Below are 25332 nucleotides of genomic sequence, written 5' to 3'. Positions count from 1 at the left end.
TTGTCCAAAGCAGACTCATTTGTGGGGGTAGTGGGGGCAATAACATTTTCCTCTAAGGTATGTAGATTACTTTCATATAGCCCATTACTCAGTACCAGAGTGCCGGCCTCTGTGCCTTGAACGCTGCCCTCAGTTAGCCTCGGTTCTGTTATAGCGTCTTTTACAATCTGGCCCTGTCCCGTCGAGACATTGTCTGAAGGCAATACCTGCAGTTTCACTTAATTACCATCTTTAAGCTCTTCCTCTAATTCTAGTTCTGATTCTGTTCCCAGAATATCTATGTTATCTACGGGTTGATCCGCCCCATCAAGAGAGATGTCTGAAGTTGCTCCATGTTCAGGACTATTAGGGACTCGGCTCCTAATGTCCTCGAATACTCCATCATATTTCCCACTATCGTGCTGACTATTTGATTCTACAATCCGGGCTTGATGCTGTTTCTGATGAGTCTCCACCTGAGTATTTGTTTTGCTGAAGCCAGGGAATAAGGGCACTATGTTACTTTGTTGCTCGCTTATAGCGTGAGCCAAAATCTCTGATAGTCTGTTGCCATCACTCGCTTCAATTACACCGTCTGAGGAAAGTAGCTCCATTGACAAAGGGGTCAATGGAGCTACTTTCCTCAGACTTCAAGAAATGCAGTTCCGGCTTTCCAAGCTTTCCTGCCCCTGTAGTATGACCAGCAGTGCCTTTAGAGCCTCGATACCCGGATCACAGACCATGAGCCCAGCGGCACTTACCGGTCAGCGGTTTGTTGCTCTGGTGATCCTCGCAGGGTTCTATGGAGGAGCCATGTTCCAAGATGCCACGGACACCGTATGTAATTGCGGGCTGAGTGTAAGCCATAACCCTCGCACCGTGCCCATTCCGTGGGAACATCTCTGACACCCCCGCCCGCCTACCCTGCTTACAGTAAAGACAGCCAACAATGCATGTCCATATTGTGGTCGTTGTTGGCCGCAGATTTTTTAATAATAAACACATGCTGGTTATGCATTTGTCATTTGCGAACTGCCGTATGTTGGTCATAAATCATACATGTCATAACACATACAAACATATTGGGCGGCCGACTCTGGGCCGGTACTTTTGTGTTACACATCAGTTCGTAAATGGCACCCCCAAAAAAACAGCTCCTTTTGTCAGTCCTTGGTGGTCCTCTTTGTTAGTTCTTTCCGGGATCACCATTGGTTGGTCACCCATGCCGTCTGCGTGAAGTGGAGGGTAGCTTTTCTCTCTGGCGTTAGGCCCCCAGCTCGCTACCTTTTGCGCCCTGCCGTCCGGCCGGGTCTGGGCCGCGAGTGCCGTCTCCTCTTGCTACTCCCCTCCTTGGTGCGGCCACCTCACACTGCCGTGCGGCATCCAAAAGTCAGTGGCCCTCCTCCTACACACCGCCCGCCTGTGTGTTTCCTTAGCCAACCATTGTACCAATTTCCGCAAATGCCCTTACCACCATCCAGCCCTGCGACACTGCTGCTCCTTAGGTGTGGGTGGGTGGGTCTGCAGAAGTTCGTCAGGTGCGCCGCTCTCCCTGCTCCTCGACGAAGTTGAGAGTGTTACCTGGGCGAGCGGCGACTTATATTCGCCATCTTCTCACTTTGGCGCTCTGGTGGAGCCCCCTGATTGGGGGGTTCGAACATAGCGCTCCCTGCCCATTGGCCGTCCTTTTGGCGCCACTGGGCATTCTCCGTCTTTTGACGGGGTGGCATGAATCACGGATCTCCCCTTGGCTTCTGGGTGCTTTAAAGCGCCCAGAACCAGTTTCCCCCTGGGGGCACGGCGCGGGTTATGGCGCCGGCCCTTGAGCTCCCCCCCCTTCGGGGGGGGGCAGCGACCTCTGCAAATAGCGAAGGCTCAGTGAGGGCCGTCTAGCGGCTAAACAAACAGCCACCCACGTAGACGGCAAGCGGTTAGGTCCAATTCGTGCAATCGCCTCCATTCAGTACAGCGGTTCCAGCGTGGTAAGTCTTTCCAGCCGGCAATCCGGCAGTCCGTAGTCCTGTACGAGCGAGCAACAATTACTGGTATTTGTGAGGGATGATTTATTCGTAAACCTCCATAAATCTCCGTTTTGTGACATTCTCGTATTTCTCAAGTCAGGAATCGCCAGAAATAAAAATACCCAGTTCACTCTGATTAGAAGAGCTGAAGATGCTCTGTTATTACCATCTTGTATAGTCAGAGGCACACATCTACGTTTCGACGTAATTGAGGTCGGTTGCACCCGAAGTCGAGAAAAGAAAATGTCAGACATCCACTGCTGGTAGCAAATCCTGCTACAATTGTAGCTGAGTCAGATAGTAAAAAATAACAAATAACAAAGCAGTTTCTACTCCCTGAGGGTTCCACAGAAGCTCTCTGTAATTAATGGAATGCTATGGTGAATTGTCAGGGCCAGGGCTGGGCAGCCGCAGAGTTCAGCATTTTCATAAGCCACCAAAGCCACAAAATAGTATAAAGGAAACAGCTGACCTGAAAGCCTAGGAGGAGAGTCAATGTGGCGAAAGCAGGACATATTTGAACTAGAGAGAGAATCCGATTCAGCTGACTGCGAAGCGAGGCAGGCAGTCTCCTAGCATCAGCGTCAACACCCACTCGCTGGGAAGGGGCATCCGACCTTGACGGGAGAAATCTTCAGGGTAAAATGAGAGGCAGGCAGCCCCCCTCGGTGGTGTGTGCACACTTCAACAGAGTTAGATTCTTGCCGCTGGTCACAAGTCCCAAGCAGCAACACAGCTATCAGCTGTGGGCGTCAGCGGGATAAGCCAGCCGCTGACCGCCACCCGCCAGGTCCCTCCTGGTGCGGTCACTTTTCCCTCGCTTTTTCACTTCTTTGATCATTTCACTCGACCCCCGGTGACAGGCTTGCAGGAGAGAAAAAAAGGAAACAAAATCCGAAAAGCTGGTTGCTCAATTTAGCAATAACGGCCTTTTAGCAGCATTTGGCAGGGGTTTCTTAGAGCGACCACCCTCTCTGCTCCTCGGTGTTTACTTCGTTTTACTGCTCTTTGGTGTTTACTGCTCCTACTCATCTCATCTTAACCGCCGATCACTAGCTCCAAAAGCCTCGGGAGCCTCTCTGTGTTTGCTGGCTCTCATAGACGACGTCAGTCCGCCATCTTGTCTCCTCCCCCCTTGCTCTAAAAGCTTTTCAGTGTTGATGCTTTATTGTTGCTCGAATGTGGATTTACCTTAAAAAATAAAAGACAAGAGCCTTTGGCAAAAAGGAACAGTTGGTTTAATTAAATGCAGCGTCCGGGAGAGCAGTTACAGAGTCGGCGTCTGAAGACTGTCTCAAAGTTCAGTGGTTTTGGCCGTCATTTTATACATTTTACAAAGTGTCATAGAGCAATTTCTACACTCCTTTAGAACAGGAATTCCAGGCCAAGTCACGGGCTGCGGATTTGACCATCTAATAAGGAGCACAGGTGGGTTTTAACAGTGGGTAACGGATCCAGATCTCCAGCATGGGGAGCACATGATTATTGTGTGTAGGGTGCATGGTGTGTTCTGATTGGCTGAGTGTTTCTAACTACATGTGGCATCTAACTTTATGGTGTTTTGGCAACGTGCATCCCGCCGGCCAAACGTGTTTTATTGTGGCCAATCTTCTCTGCCTTTGTAGTGTCACTGCCTATCTGTGGGACTGATCTGGGTTTACCTTGTTCACGGGTTTGTCTTCGGGCTATGTGTCACCTCACCTGTGATATGTCAAACAATTGCTTCCGGCCTAGGTGCCATGGCCTGCCTGACCCTGTATGTCTTACTCGGGGTTGATAGAGAGGTCATATCAGGTGGATTAGAAAACAGTGATGCGAGTTTGTTGTTGTATGTACATATATCATGGCGTACATCTACATCGTATTTTCAACATTAACGTTAATATGCTGGTAATATTAAAGACATACTTGCAAAGTGCATGTGCACCCAGCTTAATAAAACACAGATGATTAATATCATCCCACTCAATGGGATTCCTTTTATTTTTTCATAAAGGCGAAGTCTGGTTTGGTGAGCTTGGATTCAAACCTTTGACCATGAGGTCAAACAAAGACAGCTGCAAAGCATGCACTAATCCACTCATCCACCAGGCACAGTTTAGAATTATACAATGTCTGCACTTCTCAGCAGAAGTATTGTACTATAAATGGACAGAACCAGCACTTCTTAAAGGATATTAAATGACTAATTATAAGACTCTCACACCTAATTGTAGCACATGAAATGACCAAAAACACACAGATATTCCTAATTTTAAAATATTTCCTGTTAGATGTTTATTCCAGCAGAAGACGTCCATATTTTTAAAACAACACTGTATGTTTGTAATTGATGAGTCGTCCATAGTATATCAGCACATAGAAACTGTACCAGGCCACCACCTCCTTCAGTCGTCATTCCCCAGGACCATCAGAGATGAAGGAGCCCTTAGCGTGACTTGTTGTTGGCTAATGCTGGAAATGTGCCTTTCCTGCAGGGTCACTTGGGATTGTTTCCCTTTCCACTTAACTTGGCTATCAAACTCCTTGCACTTTACCCCTGGTAACCAGAGGTAAAGTGCATGTGCTCTCTTTTTCCAGCATAGTAACATTGGCATATACCTCATTGGCACATTATTTTGCCTTTAAGTCTATAGTATATGGTACCATCTGTACCCAGGTTATGCAAATTAAGTAGGAGTGCAGAACATGTCTCTAGGCCTGACACTGCAGCCTGGATGTGCCGTTTTAAACTGACATTTTGGCCTGGTAAAATAAACCTTTACCTAAACTTACCATTTTAATGCTTATAAGTCACGCCTAAGGTAAAAGCCCTTAAGGTAGGGTACATTGAAATTAAAATGCAGGATATGTATATTTAATGTTTTGCATGTCCTCCAAAGTCGTATTTCATTGTCACATGACTGGCTCTCCCATAGGTCAACACTGGTTTACACTATTACATTTAGTAAGTGCTAAAGTCAGTTCTGAAACAGCTAGAAAACGTTCAGGGACTCATTTTGATAGTAATTTAAAGTTCAACCTAATGGATTTTACATTACTATTTTGTAAAAGTTGTCATTTCCATGCCTAAAACCCAAGAGGCTTTATTGACCGTCCCCAGCTGTCACCTGACCCCTGATGGCTCCCCTGCGGTGAGATGTGTATTGCTCCCAGAAGTGGGCAAAGGGCTCTGGATGTGAGGAAGGGAACTCCACCCTTGTCAAGATAGCCTTGAGGGCTGTGCCCAGCCCTTACTGAGCTTCAAAGGGTGCCTGCCTTGTCACTGGCAGATGAATCTCACACCAAGTCCTGCCCCACTTTTGTAACTCTAGCCAGGCTGTCACCCAACCCAGTGCAGGCCTCGAAAAATCATAAAAATGTTACTAGATCTGCAGGCCTCTAATCCGGATTAAAAGAGACCAGAGAGAAAAAGCGGGCGATTCCAAAGGCAGACAGAAAGACGGTGGGGGTGTGTGTGGGTGTGTGTGTTTGTGTGTGTGTGTGTGGGGGGGGTGGGTGTGTGTGTGTGTGTGTGTGTGTGTGTGTGTCTGTGTGTGTGGGTGTGTGTGTGTGTGTGCGTGTGTAGCCTGCCTGTATCTCTCAAACATGAGGGTTGTAACTGGCAAACAGTGTGACTGAACTTAGCTTTCCACAGACTACAACGCCCTCTGTGGTGTGGGTAAGTTTTTGCATTTCCCTCACTCATGAAGTCTAGCAAGAAGGGAACCACTGAACAACTTTCCTGATACATTACAAAGATCAATACAAAACAAATGTTTGAAATGCTAAGTTCGTCCTGCAGACGCGATCCCTGAAATCCTTGAATGTTATTGTTTGGAGCGCGAAGGTGCATTTTAACAAAACAATCTGAGGAGAGCTTGTGCTGCTTATGCACATGTTTCTGTGTGTGAAGGAAGCTTGCATAGCTACTTGTGCCTTACCTCTACTGCTGGTGTGAGCGAAGCCGGTAATGCTGCTGCCTAAGGTATATCTCTTCAATCTGTGGTGAAATCTTGCCTTCTAGCCATATTCTAACTGTTTATGTGTGCATGAAGCCTGGATGCTGCTATCTGTTTGGTGTCTGTTCTGCATATGATATGAGTTAAGTTTAAAATACTTCTGCCTGTGCCACCCTGCACCCTATGAGAGCAACTTTATTTGTTGCAGCCTTTGCATCCCGTTGCATACATTTATGTGATCTTTATGACCATCCCTTCCCCTTGATTTTGAGCTATGCACTCAATCGCAGCGTCATAAGTGATCGGGTTGAGAACCTGTCTTGGCTGAAGGGCTTCAGGGAAATGGACTGCAGAGTTGAGGCAGAAGGACAAACCACGTGATGTTTAAGAAGTGGGAGGACAACATGCAATGGAGGGAATGAATGCAAGGGGAGAGGAAAAGAAAAGAAAGGAAAATGAAGACGCAAACCCTTTATAGAATATACCTTTTCACTGCCATCCTATTTTTCTCCCTCTGTTTTTAGCATGAGCTTTAAATTTGGCATATTTTTCTCAAATTAATATTGTGGTGCATAGCCTGGCATGCTTCTTCATGTGCAACCAGACTTCCTTCCACCCCATAACTTATGACTTAGTGCTGTCGATCCTTGGTGACCTGAGAGGAGAGGTTTATTCTGGTTGTATCAGTGTCCAGAGTCTTGCAGTTCTGTTGGCATTATTGACAGTTGTTGTCTTTGACAAACATTTTTACAGAGGAGGCATCCATTGCACTGTCTTCACCTACATTGCCAAGACAGTGCCTTGAATATGCATCTTTAATTTAATTTTGCAAAATCCCTTCAGGTGTCGTTTGTCAGCTTTACTACCTGCAAGAAATTGAAGAATTACTTGAGGAAGTGAGAACCACCTCAAATAATGTTAACACTTCTTGTCAGGGTGAACCACTAGAGTCACAATTTTAAAACATAGAGTACATTTTAATCAATAAAATTATACCAAACACCAAAAAACAGCAAGTAGAGCCGGGGAAAATTGCATTTTTAATAAAAAATAGCACCAAAAAGCTCAAAACTCCAATTTCAGTTACCTTGTCGTTCTCGTCAAAGTCAAAAGTTAAGGCCAACCACGAAGGACTGCAGGTTGGAGAGATATTGTTATAAATAAGTGCCTTGGAGCACGCCCATTGTTTACCATTTGTGGGCTTCATTGACACCCTCATATGCTGCCTTCTAATTGGGAGCGCAAGCTGGTTTCAGTTCCTCTTCTTTTAGCCGGAGCATTGACCAAGTACTGATACCTTCATATTGATTAAGGTCCTTCCGCTGCTGGCTCTGTGATTGAGGAACGTTATTTAAATGTATTTTCTTGCTTCTTTACTCTGAACCACTCTGTGTTGCATCATGCCCTCCCACCCCATAAGTGTTGGTTCTTCCTTTACCACACCCCGTCAGAGTTACTTCTTCCTAAAAAGCTGCCGCTTCATAGTGCTTTTTTACTGCCCCATTGTCCACCCCCAGACACTCTTCTGGTGTCCCGTAGAGCACTTGATAGTCTGTCAAGATGTTTACACCCCACAGGACCACTTTTCTTACCTCATCAATCACGAATCACTACTCTTATTTGTCATGTTCACTGATTTATGAACCTCACTTACCTATTGACCTGCAGTGCCAGAGAAGCACCTAACCTTTGGGCTTGAAATAAAGGCCCAACTATTTGGGCAATGATGTGGCTCACTAATCTGTTGATGTGAATTTGGGGACATATTCAACACAATAATGTTTTTACTCACAAATGTGATGCATTTGAGTGCTCGACCTGTCAGTGAGGATCAGTCTTATTTTTAAATGTGCAGTGAGAGGGCACTTTGATGGCGGTGCACTGGTGAGTATACTCACAAACATCTTGCCTGCCTGTCAGTCACGGAGGGTGTTGCAAATGGGAAAGGAGTTTCTTTCACCTCTAATTAGTGGGCAAATCAGTGACAGATGGTCTCTGCATCTCAAATATCTGCCTTCCGCCTTGGGCGGGCATCATCTGACGTTTCAAAGCTCAGGCCTGAAGCCTGGCTGTGGCTCAGCTCGAGGTCCTGTGACTTTCTGACTGCCACCTTCCCTCTACCCAGGATGTGGTGTTATGGGGAGAGCTGCAGACTCTGAAGCTGGGGAGCTATGTTCAAATTTCAGGGAGACCAGGAAGATGATGTACCAGCAAAAGTTCATGGTGTCCAGGTGTCACGGTTCCACTTCACCCACGATAGCCACGGGCTTCAGCGTAGCCTCAGAAAATTCTGGAAATGTACCTCTGGTGATGCAAAGACTTCGGCGTCCAGCTGGAGCTTTAGCGATGCAGACCGCACAGTTGCTTCTTTGGTGCCTGCCAAGCATGGGAGTCACTCCTTGACCCCAAGGGAGATTTCTTCAGTCTTCTAGACAAAATAGAATGTCGAAGGTCCGGGATATGGGTTGCAGAGTTTCGTCCAGGGTAATCTAAAGTCCTAAGGACAGGGTCCCTATACATATACTAAGATAGCGGGTTGGACATATTCTGGGGATCTGCCTATGGGAGGGTTTGGAAAGAGGGGTGGCTACACTCATTCCCTTTGTTCAGTTTCGCGCCAGAGCAGGGGCTGGTAGCCCCTGCTACCGGTTTGAACTGGACAAGAAAATAGGTAACAGTGTAACAAGAGCGCACAGCAAATATAGGTGAGTAGTAATGTCCAAAGTCTGAGAATAGTGCTTCAGGAAGATGGGATTGATTACCACAACCCAATATCCAACCACCCTCCGGTGATCTTAAATTGCAACAATGATTCCTCCGAGCACTTGCAGTAAAAATAACAGTTCTCCACTTGTATTTCCAGTTGTCTGTTTCAAATTTTTTATTTTATCCAACAGATTCAAAGCCCATACACTAAGGGCAGCGCAGCCAACACGTGTTTCGTCTAGTCAGTTATTGACTTTTAGACTTCTTCAGGGCTGCAACCCAAACAACAACATATAAGACAAATAGTACACTTCATAGGAATACTACATCGTAATGTAGACTTATATCTCAATTCCATAAAGGGTTAAGGGATACACCCTTGAGTCACCAAGTGTTGTAATGGCGTGAAAAGTAGAAGAAAGAAAAAGAAAACCAAAAGGCCAAGTCCAAACCAGAGTCACCATTGTGTAATAGCTTATTCACTAACAAAATTGTCTGCCATATTTCCAGTTTAAGCATATAGCAGGTGCATATAATTCAGTCCTTCCTCCATTAAAGGAGGATTAATCTTAACCAAAAATCAATTCAAGGGTGCAGAGTCAAATTCTCCGTACTCGAAGTAACTAGGAGATCTTCCCAAGTCAGCTCACCAATCTCGTGAGCGTGCAGTCATACCATGACGTTTAATTCTGGTCATTAAAGCGCAGTAGTTTTATTCTAAAAGAAAAGTAAGACTTCTATAGTTATTATCCCCCACACCGTCTGTACCGGTCTACAATGTACTCTCTTAGAGCTCACCTCATTGGACATGTATGCCAATCATCGTAACTCCTTCAGAACCTTCTAAACAATGTATCCGTATCCTAAGGAATATAAAATCGCATGTAAGCGATAAACTCTATAATGACATATCCTCATATCAAGCTAACTGGTAGCAATGCTCACCTCTATTACATAGTCCCACTTCGTCCATCACCACCCCCTTTTGTACCGTTTTTGGCCGCCAAAAGTGTGGCAGGGTGTGCTCAGACGTGAGTCCCTTGCTCACTTTGCCACTGGATTCAAGCAAACCGGGCTGAAGATGGCTGGAATGCCAGAAACGGGTCCTCGGAAGCTTGTTTCCGGTCCAGGGAATACATGGCTTGGCAGTTCGGGCTGGACTGTTCCCATGAGCCACAGGGTCAGACTGATTTGCATATAGACATGTCTGAACTGGGGTGGCAGAGTGGGCTAAAGTACTGGTGATGGATTAAACCCAGATCTTTTGACTGGGTGTGAGTGTTTGATTGATTCAGAGGCTCCGTCCATCACCACCCCCTTTTGTACCGTTTTTGGCTGCCATAAGTGTGGCAGGGTATGCTCAGACGCGAGTCCCTTGCTCACTTTGCCACTGGATTCAAGCAAGCCGGGCTGAAGACGGCTGGAATGCCAGAAACCGGTCCTCGGAAGCTTGTTTCCGGTCCAGGGAAGACATGGCTTGGCAGTTGGGGCTGGAATGTTCCCATGAGGCACAGGGTCAGACTGATTTGCATATAGCCATGTCTGAACTGGGGTGGCAGAGTGGGCTAAAGAATGGTGATGGATTAAACCCAGATCTTTTGACTGGGCGTGAGTGTTTGATTTATTCAGATGCTCCGTCCATCACCACCCCCTTTTGTACCACCTCTATTAAATAGTCCCACTTCGTAGTATATCGATAGTAATTCCCAAGGCACGTGTCCGTGTCCTAGAGACAAATAGAGTTGTATATAATCAGCAATTCGATCATAGTAGGTCCCCCCGTGTTTTACCCTTATAGCCCGTCTCTTACCTCAGTATACTGCTCCCTATCCGTAAATAATCCCGGCGTGCAGCATCGCCGCCATATTAGAGTGTCTATTTATATGAAAATAGAGCGGGCGCCATCTTATAATGATCAAAACTTATCAAAGAGTAATAAATTAGTCAGAGTTAATACAGTCTACCTGCTATAGTCATCATTATTCTTATAATCTCGCAGAGTTGCCATGGTCTCCCATCACTTACTCCTGTAAAAGAGTCTCTATTCGTGAAAAGTCACAGTGTACCGTATTGCCGCCATGTTAGAGTGTCTATTCATATAGCGAAAGAGCCCGTGCCATCTTGAAATGGTCAAATCCTATCAAAGAGTAAATCTATCAAATATTATACAGTCTGCTAGCTCTAGTTTAATTAAGTGAATACCATAATCGTTCGTCCTAATACTAACCTATTAATCTCTGTACGTTTAGCATCCTCGAATTAGGGTATTACATTATAGAGTCGGAAAGTCAGCACCGATGATACTATTATAACGTGATAAGGATCGTTCTGTTCTATATAATTCAGTACCAGGATCATAAGGGTAATCATCCGCGGGACCGTAATATCTTATAACAAAAGTCAATATATAGGTATATGGAGGTGTCAATAATTTATATAAATGCCAAGTCCAATATCTCTAATTATAAGAGTGGGGGTTAATTATGATGAAAAAATAGTGTTAAAAATAGTTGAAGGTCAGAAAAGGGGTAGAAAGGTTCCGGAGAGAGGATAGATACATAAATATATCAACATTGCAGTGTAACAGTTTATAAAAGAGGAAATATGACACGCATCCATCATCAAGGAAAAACATATCTTACAGGTCAACATTTATCCACATATGCTTAGTGGCTGTTGTTTTTAGTCTTGGCCAAGGTAATATTCCAATTCATTATCGACATTCAGCCCCCGCTCAACCGCCTTCAATTTCATTAACCACAACACCTCTCTTCTTCTCCGTTGCAGTTGCCTGTTGCCCCCTCTTGGGTCTTGTTTTATGTGATCAATGCCATGAAAGCTAAATCGATGTTGGTCTCTATTCTCATTATTTTGAACCATATGTGAGGCAATCGGGTAGCGGGTATCACCATTTCTAAGAGCTCTGAAGTGCTCCATCATTCTTTCCTTTAGTCGTCTAATAGTGCTACCTACGTAGATTTTACCGCAACTACACACTATAACATAAACCACATAGGTTGTATCACAGTTCAAAAACATATCTATAGTATAGTTCCCTGAGTCATTATAGTTAAAAGTTACTTATAGCCCATCTACAAGAGCTACACTTACCACATTTGTGAAAGCCTTTAAGTTTATTTCTTAACCATATTGTACTCTCTGGTTTCCTCAGGTAGCTGGGGCTAATCAAATTGGCCAGTGTAGTGCCTCTTTTAAATGTCAAACTCGGTTTTTCATTAAGAAAAGGCTACAAATCATTATCTAGTTTAAGTAAATACCAGTGTCTTCTAAGAATAGAGTATAGCTTAGCACTATCTGCATTATACTTAGTAATCATTTGTGCTTTCTCAGTCACCTGTATAGTGCTCTGCTGTTTTCTCTGTAAAGTTTTGTCACACTTCAGTTTCCTGGCTCTTGCCTCAGCCTTCACAATTGTCTGTTTGTCATAGCCTCGATTGATGAATCTGCGTTACATATCCTTTAAATTGTAATCAAAGTCCTTCTCATTAGTACAATTTCGTCTGCCTCTAGTCATTTCCCCATAGGGTATTGCAGTAATTTGACTACTTGGATGACAACTTCCTGCAGCAGATAGCATTACAGCTAGTGGGTTTCCTGTACATCCTACTGCCTAATCTGTCTCCATCTACAAATAGTTCAATGTCCCAAAAAATTATATGGTCTTTATCATAATGTGTTGTAAATTTCAGATTGAAAGTGTTGTCATTAAGGTAATCAAAAAAGCCTTTCAGTTCATCCACCGAACCCGTCCATATTCATAGGCAATCGTCGATGAAACAACCCCAATAGTATGTATACTGTATCCATCTTTGCCCACCATGGCCCCAGATCCGCTCCGCCACAAACCAGCCCATGAATAGGTTGGCAAAAGACGGAGGGAACCTGGAACCCATAGTAGTCCCAAGGCGTTGTCTGAACCAGTGCCCATCGAATAAGAATACGTTATTTTTCAGAACCATTTCTGTCATTTTCAGAATCTTCTGAGTATGTTCATAAAACTCAGCCAACCTACGGCTCAAAAAGTAATCCAATGCTTGTATTCCTAGTTCATGGTCAATATTAGTGTATAGCGACACTGCGTCTAGTGTAGCCAGAATCATTCCATCCTCCCAGAGCAGGTCATTAATTATGTTGAGTACATGTTTGGTATCTTCAATAAAAGAAGGTAGGTTCTGTACATAAAATCTGAGAAAATTATCCACATATTGTGACAATCGCTCAGTTGGCCCTCCGATACCTGAGACTATAGGCCTCCCAGGAGGGGAGGGGAGGGCAGAAGCAACATGGGGGGTGAGGTACAGAAGCAACATGGAGGGTGAGGTACAGAAGGAACATGGAGGGTGAGGTACAGAAGCAACATGGTGGGTGAGGTACAGAAGCAACATGGAGGGGAGGGCAGAAGCAACATGGAGGGTGAGGTACAGAAGCAACATGGTGGGTGAGGTACAGAAGCAACATGGAGGGGAGGGCAGGAGCAACATGGAGGGTGAGGTACAGAAACAACATGGAGGGTGAGGTACAGAAACAACATGGAGTGGAGGGCAGAAGCAACGTGGAGGGTGAGATACAGAAGCAACATGGAGGGTGAGGTACAGAAGCAACATGGAGGGGAGGGCAGAAGCAACATGGAGGGTGAGGTGCAGAAGCAACATGGAGGGTGAGGTGCAGAAGCAACATGGAGGGTGAGGTACAGAAGCAACATGGAGGGTGAGGTACAGAAGCAACATGGAGGGGAGGGCAGAAGCAACATGGAGGGAAGGGCAGAAGCAACATGGAGGGTGAGGTACAGAAGCAACATGGAGGGTGAGGTACAGAAACAACATAGAGGGTGAGGTACAGAAGCAACATGGAGGGTGAGGTACAGACACAACATGGAGGGTGAGGTACAGAAACAACATGGAGGGGAGGGCAGTAGCAACATGGAGGGGAGGGCAGAAGGAACATGGAGGGTGAGGTACTGAAACAACTTTGAGGGTGAGGTACAGAAGCAACATGGAGGGGAGGGCAGAAGCAACATGGAGGGGAGGGCAGAAGGAACATGGAGGGTGAGGTACAGAAACAACTTTGAGGGTGAGGTACAGAAGCAACATGGAGGGTGTGGTACAGAAACAACATGGAGGGTGAAGTACAGAAACAACATGGAGGGTGAGGTACAGAAACAACATGGAGAGGAGGGCAGAAGCAACATGGAGGGGAGGGCAGAAGGAACATGGAGGGTGAGGTACAGAAACAACTTTGAGGGTGAGGTACAGAAGCAACATGGAGGGGAGGGCAGAAGCAACATGTAGGGTGAGGTATAGAAGCAACATGGAGGGGAGGGCAGAAGGAACATGGAGGGTGAGGTACTGAAACAACTTTGAGGGTGAGGTACAGAAGCAACATGGAGGGTGTGGTACAGAAACAACATGGAGGGTGAAGTACAGAAACAACATGGAGGGTGAGGTACAGAAACAACATGGAGAGGAGGGCAGAAGCAACATGGAGGGGAGGGCAGAAGGAACATGGAGGGTGAGGTACAGAAGGAACATGGAGGGTGAGGTACAGAAGCAACATGGAGGGGAGGGCAGAAACAACATGGAGGGAAGGGCAGAAGCAACATGGAGGGTGAGGTACTGAAACAACTTTGAGGGTGAGGTACAGAAGCAACATGGAGGGGAGGGCAGAAGCAACATGGAGGGGAGGGCAGAAGGAACATGGAGGGTGAGGTACTGAAACAACTTTGAGGGTGAGGTACAGAAGCAACATGGAGGGTGTGGTACAGAAACAACATGGAGGGTGAGGTACAGAAACAACATGGAGAGGAGGGCAGAAGCAACATGGAGGGGAGGGCAGAAGGAACATGGAGGGTGAGGTACAGAAGGAACATGGAGGGTGAGGTACAGAAGCAACATGGAGGGGAGGGCAGAAACAACATGGAGGGAAGGGCAGAAGCAACATGGAGGGTGAGGTACAGAAGCAACATGGAGGGTGAGGTACAGAAACAACATGGAGGGTGAGGTACAGAAGCAACATGGAGGGTGAGGTACAGACACAACATGGAGTAGAGGGCAGAAGCAACATGGAGGGTAGGGCAACCTGGAGGAAGTAGCTAGGGTAAAGAAAAAGAGACAGCAGGGGACAGCAAGGGGGCACACGGGTGAGAGAAAGCACTGTGGATCTGGGGGAGAGAAGCACATGGACAAGAAAGCATATTTACAACAAGGGGTGGTGAGGGACAGAGTCTCTGAATTAAACAGAATACTCTCACCCAGTCAAGAGATCAGGGCTAGATCCAGCACCGTTTTTTAGCTCACTGCACCATCCCAGTTTCAGAACCTGGCTGTATGCAAATTAGTCTGTTCCTGTCCCAGTGCATGATGGGAACAGGGCAAACCAAACTACAAAAGCCAATTCTTACACTGGGAAGGAAACAAGCTACCGGGGACCGGTTTCTGGCATTTCAGCCTCTTCGGCCCAGCTTGCTTGAATCCTGATGGTGCAATGAGCAAGGGACTCACATCTGAGTATACCCTTCCACGCTTAGGGTGGACAAAAATATTTACAACAAGGGGTGGTGAGGGACAGAGTCTCTGAATTAAACAGAATACTCTCACCCAGTCAAGAGATCAGGGCTAGATCCAGCACCGTTTTTTAGCTCACTGCACCATCCCAGTTTCAGAACCTGGCTGTATGCAAATTAGTCTGTTCCTGTCCCAGTGCATGATGGGAACAGGGCAAACCAAACTACAAAAGCCAATTCTTACACTGGGAAGGAAACAAGCTACCGGGGACCGGTTTCTGGCATTTCAGCCTCTTCGGCCCAGCTTGCTTGAATCCTGATGGTGCAATGAGCAAGGGACTCACATCTGAGTATACCCTTCCACGCTTAGGGTGGACAAAAATATTTACAACAAGGGGTGGTGAGGGACAGAGTCTCTGAATTAAACAGAATACTCTCACCCAGTCAAGAGATCAGGGCTAGATCCAGCACCGTTTTTTAGCTCACTGCACCATCCCAGTTTCAGAACCTGGCTGTATGCAAATTAGTCTGTTCCTGTCCCAGTGCATGATGGGAACAGGGCAAACCAAACAACAAAAGCCAATTCTTACACTGGGAAGGAAACAAGCTACCGGGGACCGGTTTCTGGCATTTCAGCCTCTTCGGCCCAGCTTGCTTGAATCCTGATGGTGCAATGAGCAAGGGACTCACATCTGAGTATACCCTTCCACGCTTAGGGTGGACAAAAATATTTACAACAAGGGGTGGTGAGGGACAGAGTCTCTGAATTAAACAGAATACTCTCACCCAGTCAAGAGATCAGGGCTAGATCCAGCACCGTTTTTTAGCTCACTGCACCATCCCAGTTTCAGAACCTGGCTGTATGCAAATTAGTCTGTTCCTGTCCCAGTGCATGATGGGAACAGGGCAAACCAAACTACAAAAGCCAATTCTTACACTGGGAAGGAAACAAGCTACCGGGGACCGGTTTCTGGCATTTCAGCCTCTTCGGCCCAGCTTGCTTGAATCCTGATGGTGCAATGAGCAAGGGACTCACATCTGAGTATACCCTTCCACGCTTAGGGTGGACAAAAATATTTACAACAAGGGGTGGTGAGGGACAGAGTCTCTGAATTAAACAGAATACTCTCACCCAGTCAAGAGATCAGGGCTAGATCCAGCACCGTTTTTTAGCTCACTGCACCATCCCAGTTTCAGAACCTGGCTGTATGCAAATTAGTCTGTTCCTGTCCCAGTGCATGATGGGAACAGGGCAAACCAAACTACAAAAGCCAATTCTTACACTGGGAAGGAAACAAGCTACCGGGGACCGGTTTCTGGCATTTCAGCCTCTTCGGCCCAGCTTGCTTGAATCCTGATGGTGCAATGAGCAAGGGACTCACATCTGAGTATACCCTTCCACGCTTAGGGTGGACAAAAATATTTACAACAAGGGGTGGTGAGGGACAGAGTCTCTGAATTAAACAGAATACTCTCACCCAGTCAAGAGATCAGGGCTAGATCCAGCACCGTTTTTTAGCTCACTGCACCATCCCAGTTTCAGAACCTGGCTGTATGCAAATTAGTCTGTTCCTGTCCCAGTGCATGATGGGAACAGGGCAAACCAAACTACAAAAGCCAATTCTTACACTGGGAAGGAAACAAGCTACCGGGGACCGGTTTCTGGCATTTCAGCCTCTTCGGCCCAGCTTGCTTGAATCCTGATGGTGCAATGAGCAAGGGACTCACATCTGAGTATACCCTTCCACGCTTAGGGTGGACAAAAATATTTACAACAAGGGGTGGTGAGGGACAGAGTCTCTGAATTAAACAGAATACTCTCACCCAGTCAAGAGATCAGGGCTAGATCCAGCACCGTTTTTTAGCTCACTGCACCATCCCAGTTTCAGAACCTGGCTGTATGCAAATTAGTCTGTTCCTGTCCCAGTGCATGATGGGAACAGGGCAAACCAAACTACAAAAGCCAATTCTTACACTGGGAAGGAAACAAGCTACCGGGGACCGGTTTCTGGCATTTCAGCCTCTTCGGCCCAGCTTGCTTGAATCCTGATGGTGCAATGAGCAAGGGACTCACATCTGAGTATACCCTTCCACGCTTAGGGTGGACAAAAATATTTACAACAAGGGGTGGTGAGGGACAGAGTCTCTGAATTAAACAGAATAATCTCACCCAGTCAAGAGATCAGGGCTAGATCCAGCACCGTTTTTTAGCTCACTGCACCATCCCAGTTTCAGAACCTGGCTGTATGCAAATTAGTCTGTTCCTGTCCCAGTGCATGATGGGAACAGGGCAAACCAAACTACAAAAGCCAATTCTTACACTGGGAAGGAAACAAGCTACCGGGGACCGGTTTCTGGCATTTCAGCCTCTTCGGCCCAGCTTGCTTGAATCCTGATGGTGCAATGAGCAAGGGACTCACATCTGAGTATACCCTTCCACGCTTAGGGTGGACAAAAATATTTACAACAAGGGGTGGTGAGGGACAGAGTCTCTGAATTAAACAGAATACTCTCACCCAGTCAAGAGATCAGGGCTAGATCCAGCACCGTTTTTTAGCTCACTGCACCATCCCAGTTTCAGAACCTGGCTGTATGCAAATTAGTCTGTTCCTGTCCCAGTGCATGATGGGAACAGGGCAAACCAAACTACAAAAGCCAATTCTTACACTGGGAAGGAAACAAGCTACCGGGGGTGATGGATCAAGCCCTGATCTTTGGACTGGGTAAGAGTGGTCTGCTCAATTCAGACACTCTGTTCATCACCACCCCCTTTTGTAAATCGATTTTGGCCACTATAGGTGTGGCAGGGTATACTCAGACATGAGTCCCTTTCTCACTGCTCCATCAGGATTCAAGCAAGCCGGGCCGAAGAGGCTGAAATGCCAGAAACCGGTCCCCGGTAGCTTGTCTCCTTTCTGGTAAAGAATTGGCTTGGTAGTTTAGTCTGCCCTGTTCCCATGATGCACTGGGCCAGGGACAGACTGATTTGCATATAGCCAGATTCTGAGCTGGGATGGGGCAGTGAGATAAATAACGGTGATGGATCAAGCCCTGATCTTTGGACTGGGTAAGAGTGGTCTGCTCAATTCAGACACTCTGTTCATCACCACCCCCTTTTGTAAATCGATTTTGGCCACTATAGGTGTGGCAGGGTATACTCAGACATGAGTCCCTTTCTCACTGCTCCATCAGGATTCAAGCAAGCCGGGCCGAAGAGGCTGAAATGCCAGAAACCGGTCCCCGGTAGCTTGTCTCCTTTCTGGTAAAGAATTGGCTTGGTAGTTTAGTCTGCCCTGTTCCCATGATGCACTGGGCCAGGGACAGACTGATTTGCATATAGCCAGATTCTGAGCAGGGATGGGGCAGTGAGATAAATAACGGTGATGGATCAAGCCCTGATCTTTGGACTGGGTAAGAGTGGTCTGCTCAATTCAGACACTCTGTTCATCACCACCCCCTTTTGTAAATCGATTTTGGCCACTATAGGTGTGGCAGGGTATACTCAGACATGAGTCCCTTTCTCACTGCTCCATCAGGATTCAAGCAAGCCGGGCCGAAGAGGCTGAAATGCCAGAAACCGGTCCCCGGTAGCTTGTCTCCTTTCTGGTAAAGAATTGGCTTGGTAGTTTAGTCTGCCCTGTTCCCATGATGCACTGGGCCAGGGACAGACTGATTTGCATATAGCCAGATTCTGAGCTGGGATGGGGCAGTGAGATAAATAACGGTGATGGATCAAGCCCTGATCTTTGGACTGGGTAAGAGTGGTCTGCTCAATTCAGACACTCTGTTCATCACCACCCCCTTTTGTAAATGGACAAGAAAGCAACACATGGGACAGAAGCATATGATGGTGAGCCCGGCATGGAGAGCTTGGAGCAGAAGCGCATGCGCAAAAGAGAGCAACATGGACTGTGGAGAGACGAAGTACAGAAGGGAGAACACTGGGAAACATATGCACTACTACTGAATGCTTAACAAAAAAGAAACAAGCAGGGTCTGAAAATGAAGCATTAGAAGAATAGAAGTAATGAGGTCACGACCCACAGGGGGAACGAACATAAGAAGATGAAAGAAAGACCACACACGCGAACGAATAAAAAGGAAGGAAATAAGAGTGACAAATAAACCCAACCAATGGTAAGCAATGTCTGGGCTTTATGCCCATTGCACAGTTATAATGGGTCTTTGCACAAACAGACAGCTTCTGCTGTATGTTAGGCGAGTCCTAAAACCAGAAACAACTGTGTACTTAAGAGTGGGTCACAAAGTGACGCGATGAAGATAAACAACTATAGGTAGACATAGAAAAGCCTCAGGGCTGCTGAACGGTTTCTACTGATTATATACACTGAGCCATGTCAAATATCTCCTTCAGAATGAAATGGAATAGTCCAGTTTGATGCAACATGAACATGATACGTTTTGAGATGAGAGAGGATGGAAACTCTAGACACAAGTTGTTCGTTTCCTGGTTACCATAGCAATCGCTCCGGATGCTTTGCATTCTCAATTTACGGCAGTGAGGGTCATTTCATGTTGTGTCTGGTATGTTACTGTACCTGAACACTAGGCTAAAACCCCAAATGAGATACAAAAGATATCACATTTGCTTTTTGCCCTTGTGGACTGTTAGGATAGTACCATCTGCTATAAAAAAATACTTCCACGAGATAGGCACTTCCTGCCATTACTGTTGGCAGTATCGGCAAAGGTGTCAAAGAGTGAATGGTCATGGCGTCTGAACTAGTCCCAGTCGCACTGGAAGTGCTCTCTGGCAGAGTAGCAGTGAGAAAAGGCAGCGTGTCAAGCATTCCTATGCATCTGTGTGTGATCGGTGTACACCTTATGCTCGAGGCCACAGGAATTATGGAGCAATTGAGAACTAGCGGACCCTCTAGGGTAGAAAAAGTATGTGGCATATTATGCGGCTAAACGCTAATGATGGATTCCATTCTGCGCCGTGTTGCATTTCTACTTTAACATTTTAACGTACAGGCGTGCAATGCAAAGCCGCACAGGTTAGCATCAAGTCTCTGCCTGTTTCCTTGAGGCTGGAAGAGGAAACAAGGGAACCCTACTCACTGCGAGCCTGGGTAACAGTTTAGCAAGAAACAATGTCTCCTGTGGGCAAATACGAACAGATTCTGGTAAAGACAAACGCACAATGGCACTGAGGGTGATTCAAATTAGAAGCCAAGACAGGAAGCTGTGTATACACAATATGAATATATTTGCAATCAAAAGCAAAATAGAAATCAACAATTCATTTCAGTAGCATTATCCACACATATGTAATCAAAAAGGTGATGGCGTGTCTCTAGTGAATTTTTACAAAAAAAGAAAAACCTAAACTACTAAAGTGGAACATAATAATATTTAGATGACATAAGGTTTCTAATGTACATATACGTTGAAAAGAGGCTGTTCCAGCCCCCGGATCACTACAGGCCTAACTCGGCCCCGGTGCGTTTCCCCTTAGGATGTGCGGAGCAGTTCTGACATTCCTCGTGTGGTGTGCCCCCATATCCTCCTGCAGTTCAAGCTCATTGGTCAGGGTGCTGGATCACCTTCCTCCCCTTCTAGCGCTCTGCTTTAGAGAACCCGGGGCAGCGCTGCGTGGGCCGTGTAAACTCCATTGGGGAGGGCCCAATCTCCATTCCGTCCCTATGCCTTGGCCCAGCCCCTCCTTTCTCTGTTCTTGCAGTGCCCCCTACTGGTGACGGATCAGGGGCCCAGGCCTGCCCCTCGAGAGCAGCCGATCGCCGCTCCCCGCCGGCCATCCGGTCAGCGCTCGAGTCAGTGATGGCGTGTGACTGCTTTGGTCTTTTACCTGCTCCGCGTCCTTTGGGTTCCTGACTGGCACTCCTACTCAGCGATGTCCTGTGTGGGGGTTCCACAATGCCAATGCCTGGGGACATGTCCGGCAGAGCCGGCGTGCCTGCGAGCTCCCGGGTGGTGCAGGGGCAGCGTCTACTTGCCACCTCTCAGCCGACGACCCTCGATCCCCCCGGCACTGCTCTCGAAGTCCGTTGCCTGCGTTTGGGTATTTGCCTCTTCGTCCACGCTCAATGCCTCTGTCGTGGTATCACCGCAGTCCACTTCTGCAGTGATGGGTGAGTTTTTCGATGGCAAGGCCAGAGGTACTTTCTCACCGCCATCCTTCGCCGTACAACCATACTGTTCACCAGTCCATATCAGCTCACACTCCGGAGCCTAATGTGACTTGTTTTGTAGTCCGCTGGAGTAGAATTCAATCGTTTTTCAGTATAATACAGGGTTTGTGTGCAGAGCGTTAGGAACTCGCGTGCGCCATGTTGGCTGGCTGGCCACTCCCCCCCTTGGAGTGGCTTCGTTACTCTGTAACATCTAATGCAGAGTACTGACTAGTAAAGTATACTTTCGAGTAGCTCTGTCACTCTGTACCTTCTAATGCAGTGTACTGACTGTTACAGTCCACCTCTAGTAGCTCTATCAAGCTGAGTCATCCGAGGCAGTGTACTGACTAGTACAGTATAACTGCTGGTAGCTCTGTCCCTCTGTCGCATCTAATAGAGTGCACTAATTAGTACTGTATACCTTGGAGTAGCTCAGTCACTCTGTGGCATCTAATACAGTGTACTGACCAGTACCATATACCTTCTAGGACCTCTCTTACTGTTCAAAATCTAATATAGAGTACAGAAGCAGAAACAACATGGAGCCATATATTGCAGTGTACTGACTAGAGAAAGATGCCTTTTGAGTAGCTCTGTCACTCAGTACCATCTCATGGAGTGTACTGAGTAGTGCAGCATTTTTTGGAGTTGCTAGTACAGTGTCCTGCCTGCTGCAGTGTTCAGTCTAATGTGGTGTTATGTAGTATGCTGTATAGTGCAGTAGTGAGTAGTGCAGTGAGCACTGTGTGTGTGTGTAATATGCTGTGTGATGAAGCGTGGTGTTTAGTAGAATTTCCTGTCTATTTAGTGCTGTTTGGTGTAGCGTGTGCTGTAAATGAATGCGCGCTGCAGTGTAGTGACTGTGAGCAGTGTGTGTAGTATGGTGCGTGGTGTGGTGTAGTGTGCAGTAGAATGTCCTCTCTATGTAGTGCTGTTTGATGTAGTGTGTGCTCTGGATGAATGCACGCTTTATTGTAGTGAGCAGTCTAGTGCTGCGCGCTTTAGTGTAGTGAGCAGTCTAGTGCTGCGCTCTTTAGTGTAGTGAGCAGTCTAGTGCTGCGCTCTTTAGTGTAGTGAGCAGTCTAGTGCTGCGCGCTTTAGTGTAGTGAGCAGTCTAGTGCTGCGCTCTTTAGGGTAGTTAGCAGTCTAGTGCTGCACGCTTTATTGTAGTGAGCAGTCTAGTGCTGCGCTCTTTAGTGTAGTGAGCAGTCTAGTGCTGCGCGCTTTAGTGTAGTGAGCAGTCTAGTGCTGCGCTCTTTAGTGTAGTGAGTGGTCTAGTGCCTCACGCTTTAGTGTAGTGAGCAGTCTAGTGCTGCGCGCTTTAGTGTAGTGAGCAGTCTAGTGCTGCGCTCTTTAGTGTAGTGAGCAGTCTAGTGCTGCGCGCTTTAGTGTAGTGAGCAGTCTAGTGCTGCGCTCTTTAGGGTAGTTAGCAGTCTAGTGCTGCACGCTTTATTGTAGTGAGCAGTCTAGTGCTGCGTGCTTTAGTGTAGTGAGCAGTCTAGTGCTGTGCGCTTTAGTGTAGTGAGCAGTCTAGTGCTGCGCGCTCTCTAGCGCTGCGTGCTCCTTCCATATGTGGTGTAAATTAATCATATGTAAAACAGGAGCGGTAATTACAGCCTTTGTTTGTGTCATTAAATCTCTAATTGTGAATCTCTTCTCTGCAGTGATGGTGACTCTGGATCCTGACACGGCTCATCCTCGGCTCCTCCTGTCTGAGGGGGGGAGACGAGTGAGATGGACGGTCACATGGCAGACCCTGCCGGACACCCCCAAGAGATTCACCTACTGGACCTGTGTGCTGGGGAGCGAGGGTTTCACCTCCGGCAGACATTACTGGGAGGTGCAGCTGCTGCAGGAGGGGGCAGTGTGGGAGGTGGGGGTCGCAGCAGAGTCTGTGAACAGGAAGGGAAGCTTCACATGGTCCCCTGAGGGGGGAGTCTGGGCTGTGTCGGAGTGGAAGGGTCAGTACACAGCTCTCACCCACCCTCGGACCCCTCTGTCTCCTCGTGAGAAGCCCCTGAAGCTGGGGGTGTATCTGGACTACGAGGGGGGGCGGCTGTCCCTGTACAATGCTGACTCCTGGGAGCTTCTCTACTCCTTCCCGCCGGCCCCCTTCACACAGAGGCTCTTCCCCTACTTCTGTCTCTGGGGAGTGGAGCTGAGGCTGGTGTGAGCACCCCCCCCCCCCTTCAATTGTCATCCACGGTTTAAACTCCAACATTCCAAGCACCTTCTTCACAATGACCCTCTCACCTGTTTCCATGACAAGCAGAATCCTCACCTGAAACTTTGTATCTCTTTTCCTTGAACATTTTTAAAACAAGGACAGACAATTTATGCCGTGAATCATGCACCAAACAACATGTAACATATGAAAAAGTCTCTGCAGAATCAAACAAGCACTGGCATAGCCAATAGGTCTCGCCTTTGAGACCTTATAAGTCTTTACCCAGAGCTATTGGCTTTGGCAATGTTTCTAAGGTTTGTTGTCGAGCAGTGTGGCTGCTGTGCTCCGTACTACAAACCTGGTGTCTAGTGCAGTGACGTGGGGCAGTGGCATGGTGTGGTGTGTTGTTATAAGGTGTGGGTTGGTGGGATGCATGTCGGTAGTGTGCTGGGGTGCATGTGGGTGGCATATGCATCTATACAACTAAAATCACCAATTGTAATTAGATTAATAATGCTTGTCTGCAAACTATTGAAAGGGCAACAAGGGTAAATGTAATATGCATGGCCCCATGGGCCAATCAAACAAGTTTATAATAGTAAAATATCGATTGAAAACAACGAAACTACCGGCCTCTCTGTAACTCTTACGTTTACTGTTTGTGTTTCCAAATTGTTCAATCCCTAACCACATCGGTTGGCGGCCATTTCCCAGAACCCACAGTCACTCATTGCAATGATCTAGCAACTTTTTTTGTAAATCTCTGAAGTGTACTGTTCCCTATAAATACAATAAAAAACAAATTCTACCCCAAAGAGAAAGACTCTGGACTCACCCACCGTTTGCCTCACAAACTCCCCCTCCCCATTACCAAATAAACTCTTCCAACACTTTTTAGTAAAGTGAAATCTAGTTCCGCTGTAGACCCCGCACCTCCCCACATACTCCCTCAAGGATACAGCCACTAGATACAACTTCCTTCTCTCTCACGCAGGAACCTTAATCGCCAAAGTTACATTTACATTTTTATTGTCGCCTGAAACCTCTGAACACACAAGTAAATGCTCTTTGCAGCAGGCATCTTAATCCTCTGCGAAACCTTAGCATGAGTGGAAACAGCCACTAGATACAACTTTCGATCTTTCTCCCGCAGAAATATTATTTGCTGAGGCTACCTTTACATTTTTATTGTTGCCTGAAAACCTATCGATTCACAAGGACATGTTCTTTGCAGTTGGCATCTGAATCCTCTATGATCCTTTAGCATGAGTGGAAACAGCCACTAGATAAAACTTCCATTGCCGTCCCGCAGGAACCTTAATCGCCAAAGTTACCTTTACATTTTTATTGTTGCCTGAAAAACTCTGAACAAAAAAGGACATGTTCTTAGCAGCAGGCATCTTATTCCTCTGCGCTACTTCACCATGAGTGGAAACAGGCACTAGATAAAACGTCCATCTCTTTCCCGCAGGAACTTTAATTACCAAAGTAACCGTTACATTTTTATTGTTGCCTGAAAACCTCTGAACACACAAGGACATGTTCTTTGCAGCAGGCATCTTAATCCTCTGCACCACTTTAGTATGAGCAGAAACAGCCACTAGATAAAACTCTGATCTCTCTCCCGCAGACACATTATTTGCCAAGGTTAACTTTACATTTTTATTGTCATCTCAAAACCTCTGAACACACAAGGAAATGTTATTTGTAGCAGGCATCTTAATCCTCTGCAAAAATTTAGCTTGAGTGGAAACAGCAACTGGATAAAACTCTGATCTGCCTCCTGCAGGAACATTAATTTACAAAGTTAACTTTACATTTTTATTGTCGCCTCAAAATCTCA

General features: G+C 46.6%; 1 protein-coding gene across 3 annotated transcripts in view; it reads left to right on the top strand.

Moving 5' to 3' along the window:
• Positions 1-24268, top strand: part of LOC147710091 (E3 ubiquitin-protein ligase TRIM39-like) — a 370919-nt gene extending 346651 nt beyond the window's left edge. For 2 of the 3 annotated variants that reach the window (XM_086920792.1, XM_086920791.1), the window contains one exon: positions 22987-24268. In XM_086920792.1, the coding sequence (XP_086776918.1) occupies positions 22987-23495 (509 nt within the window). In that variant the 3' untranslated portion in view covers positions 23496-24268. The remainder of the gene's footprint in view (positions 1-22986) is intronic. The other variant, XM_086920793.1, reaches the window with a different exon arrangement.
• Positions 24269-25332: the final 1064 nt, after the last annotated feature.

This window comes from Lissotriton vulgaris, chromosome 5, assembly GCF_964263255.1.
Source record: "Lissotriton vulgaris chromosome 5, aLisVul1.2, whole genome shotgun sequence".
Taxonomy (NCBI): Eukaryota; Metazoa; Chordata; class Amphibia; order Caudata; family Salamandridae; genus Lissotriton; species Lissotriton vulgaris.
This window is presented reverse-complemented; position numbering and strand designations above follow the sequence as displayed.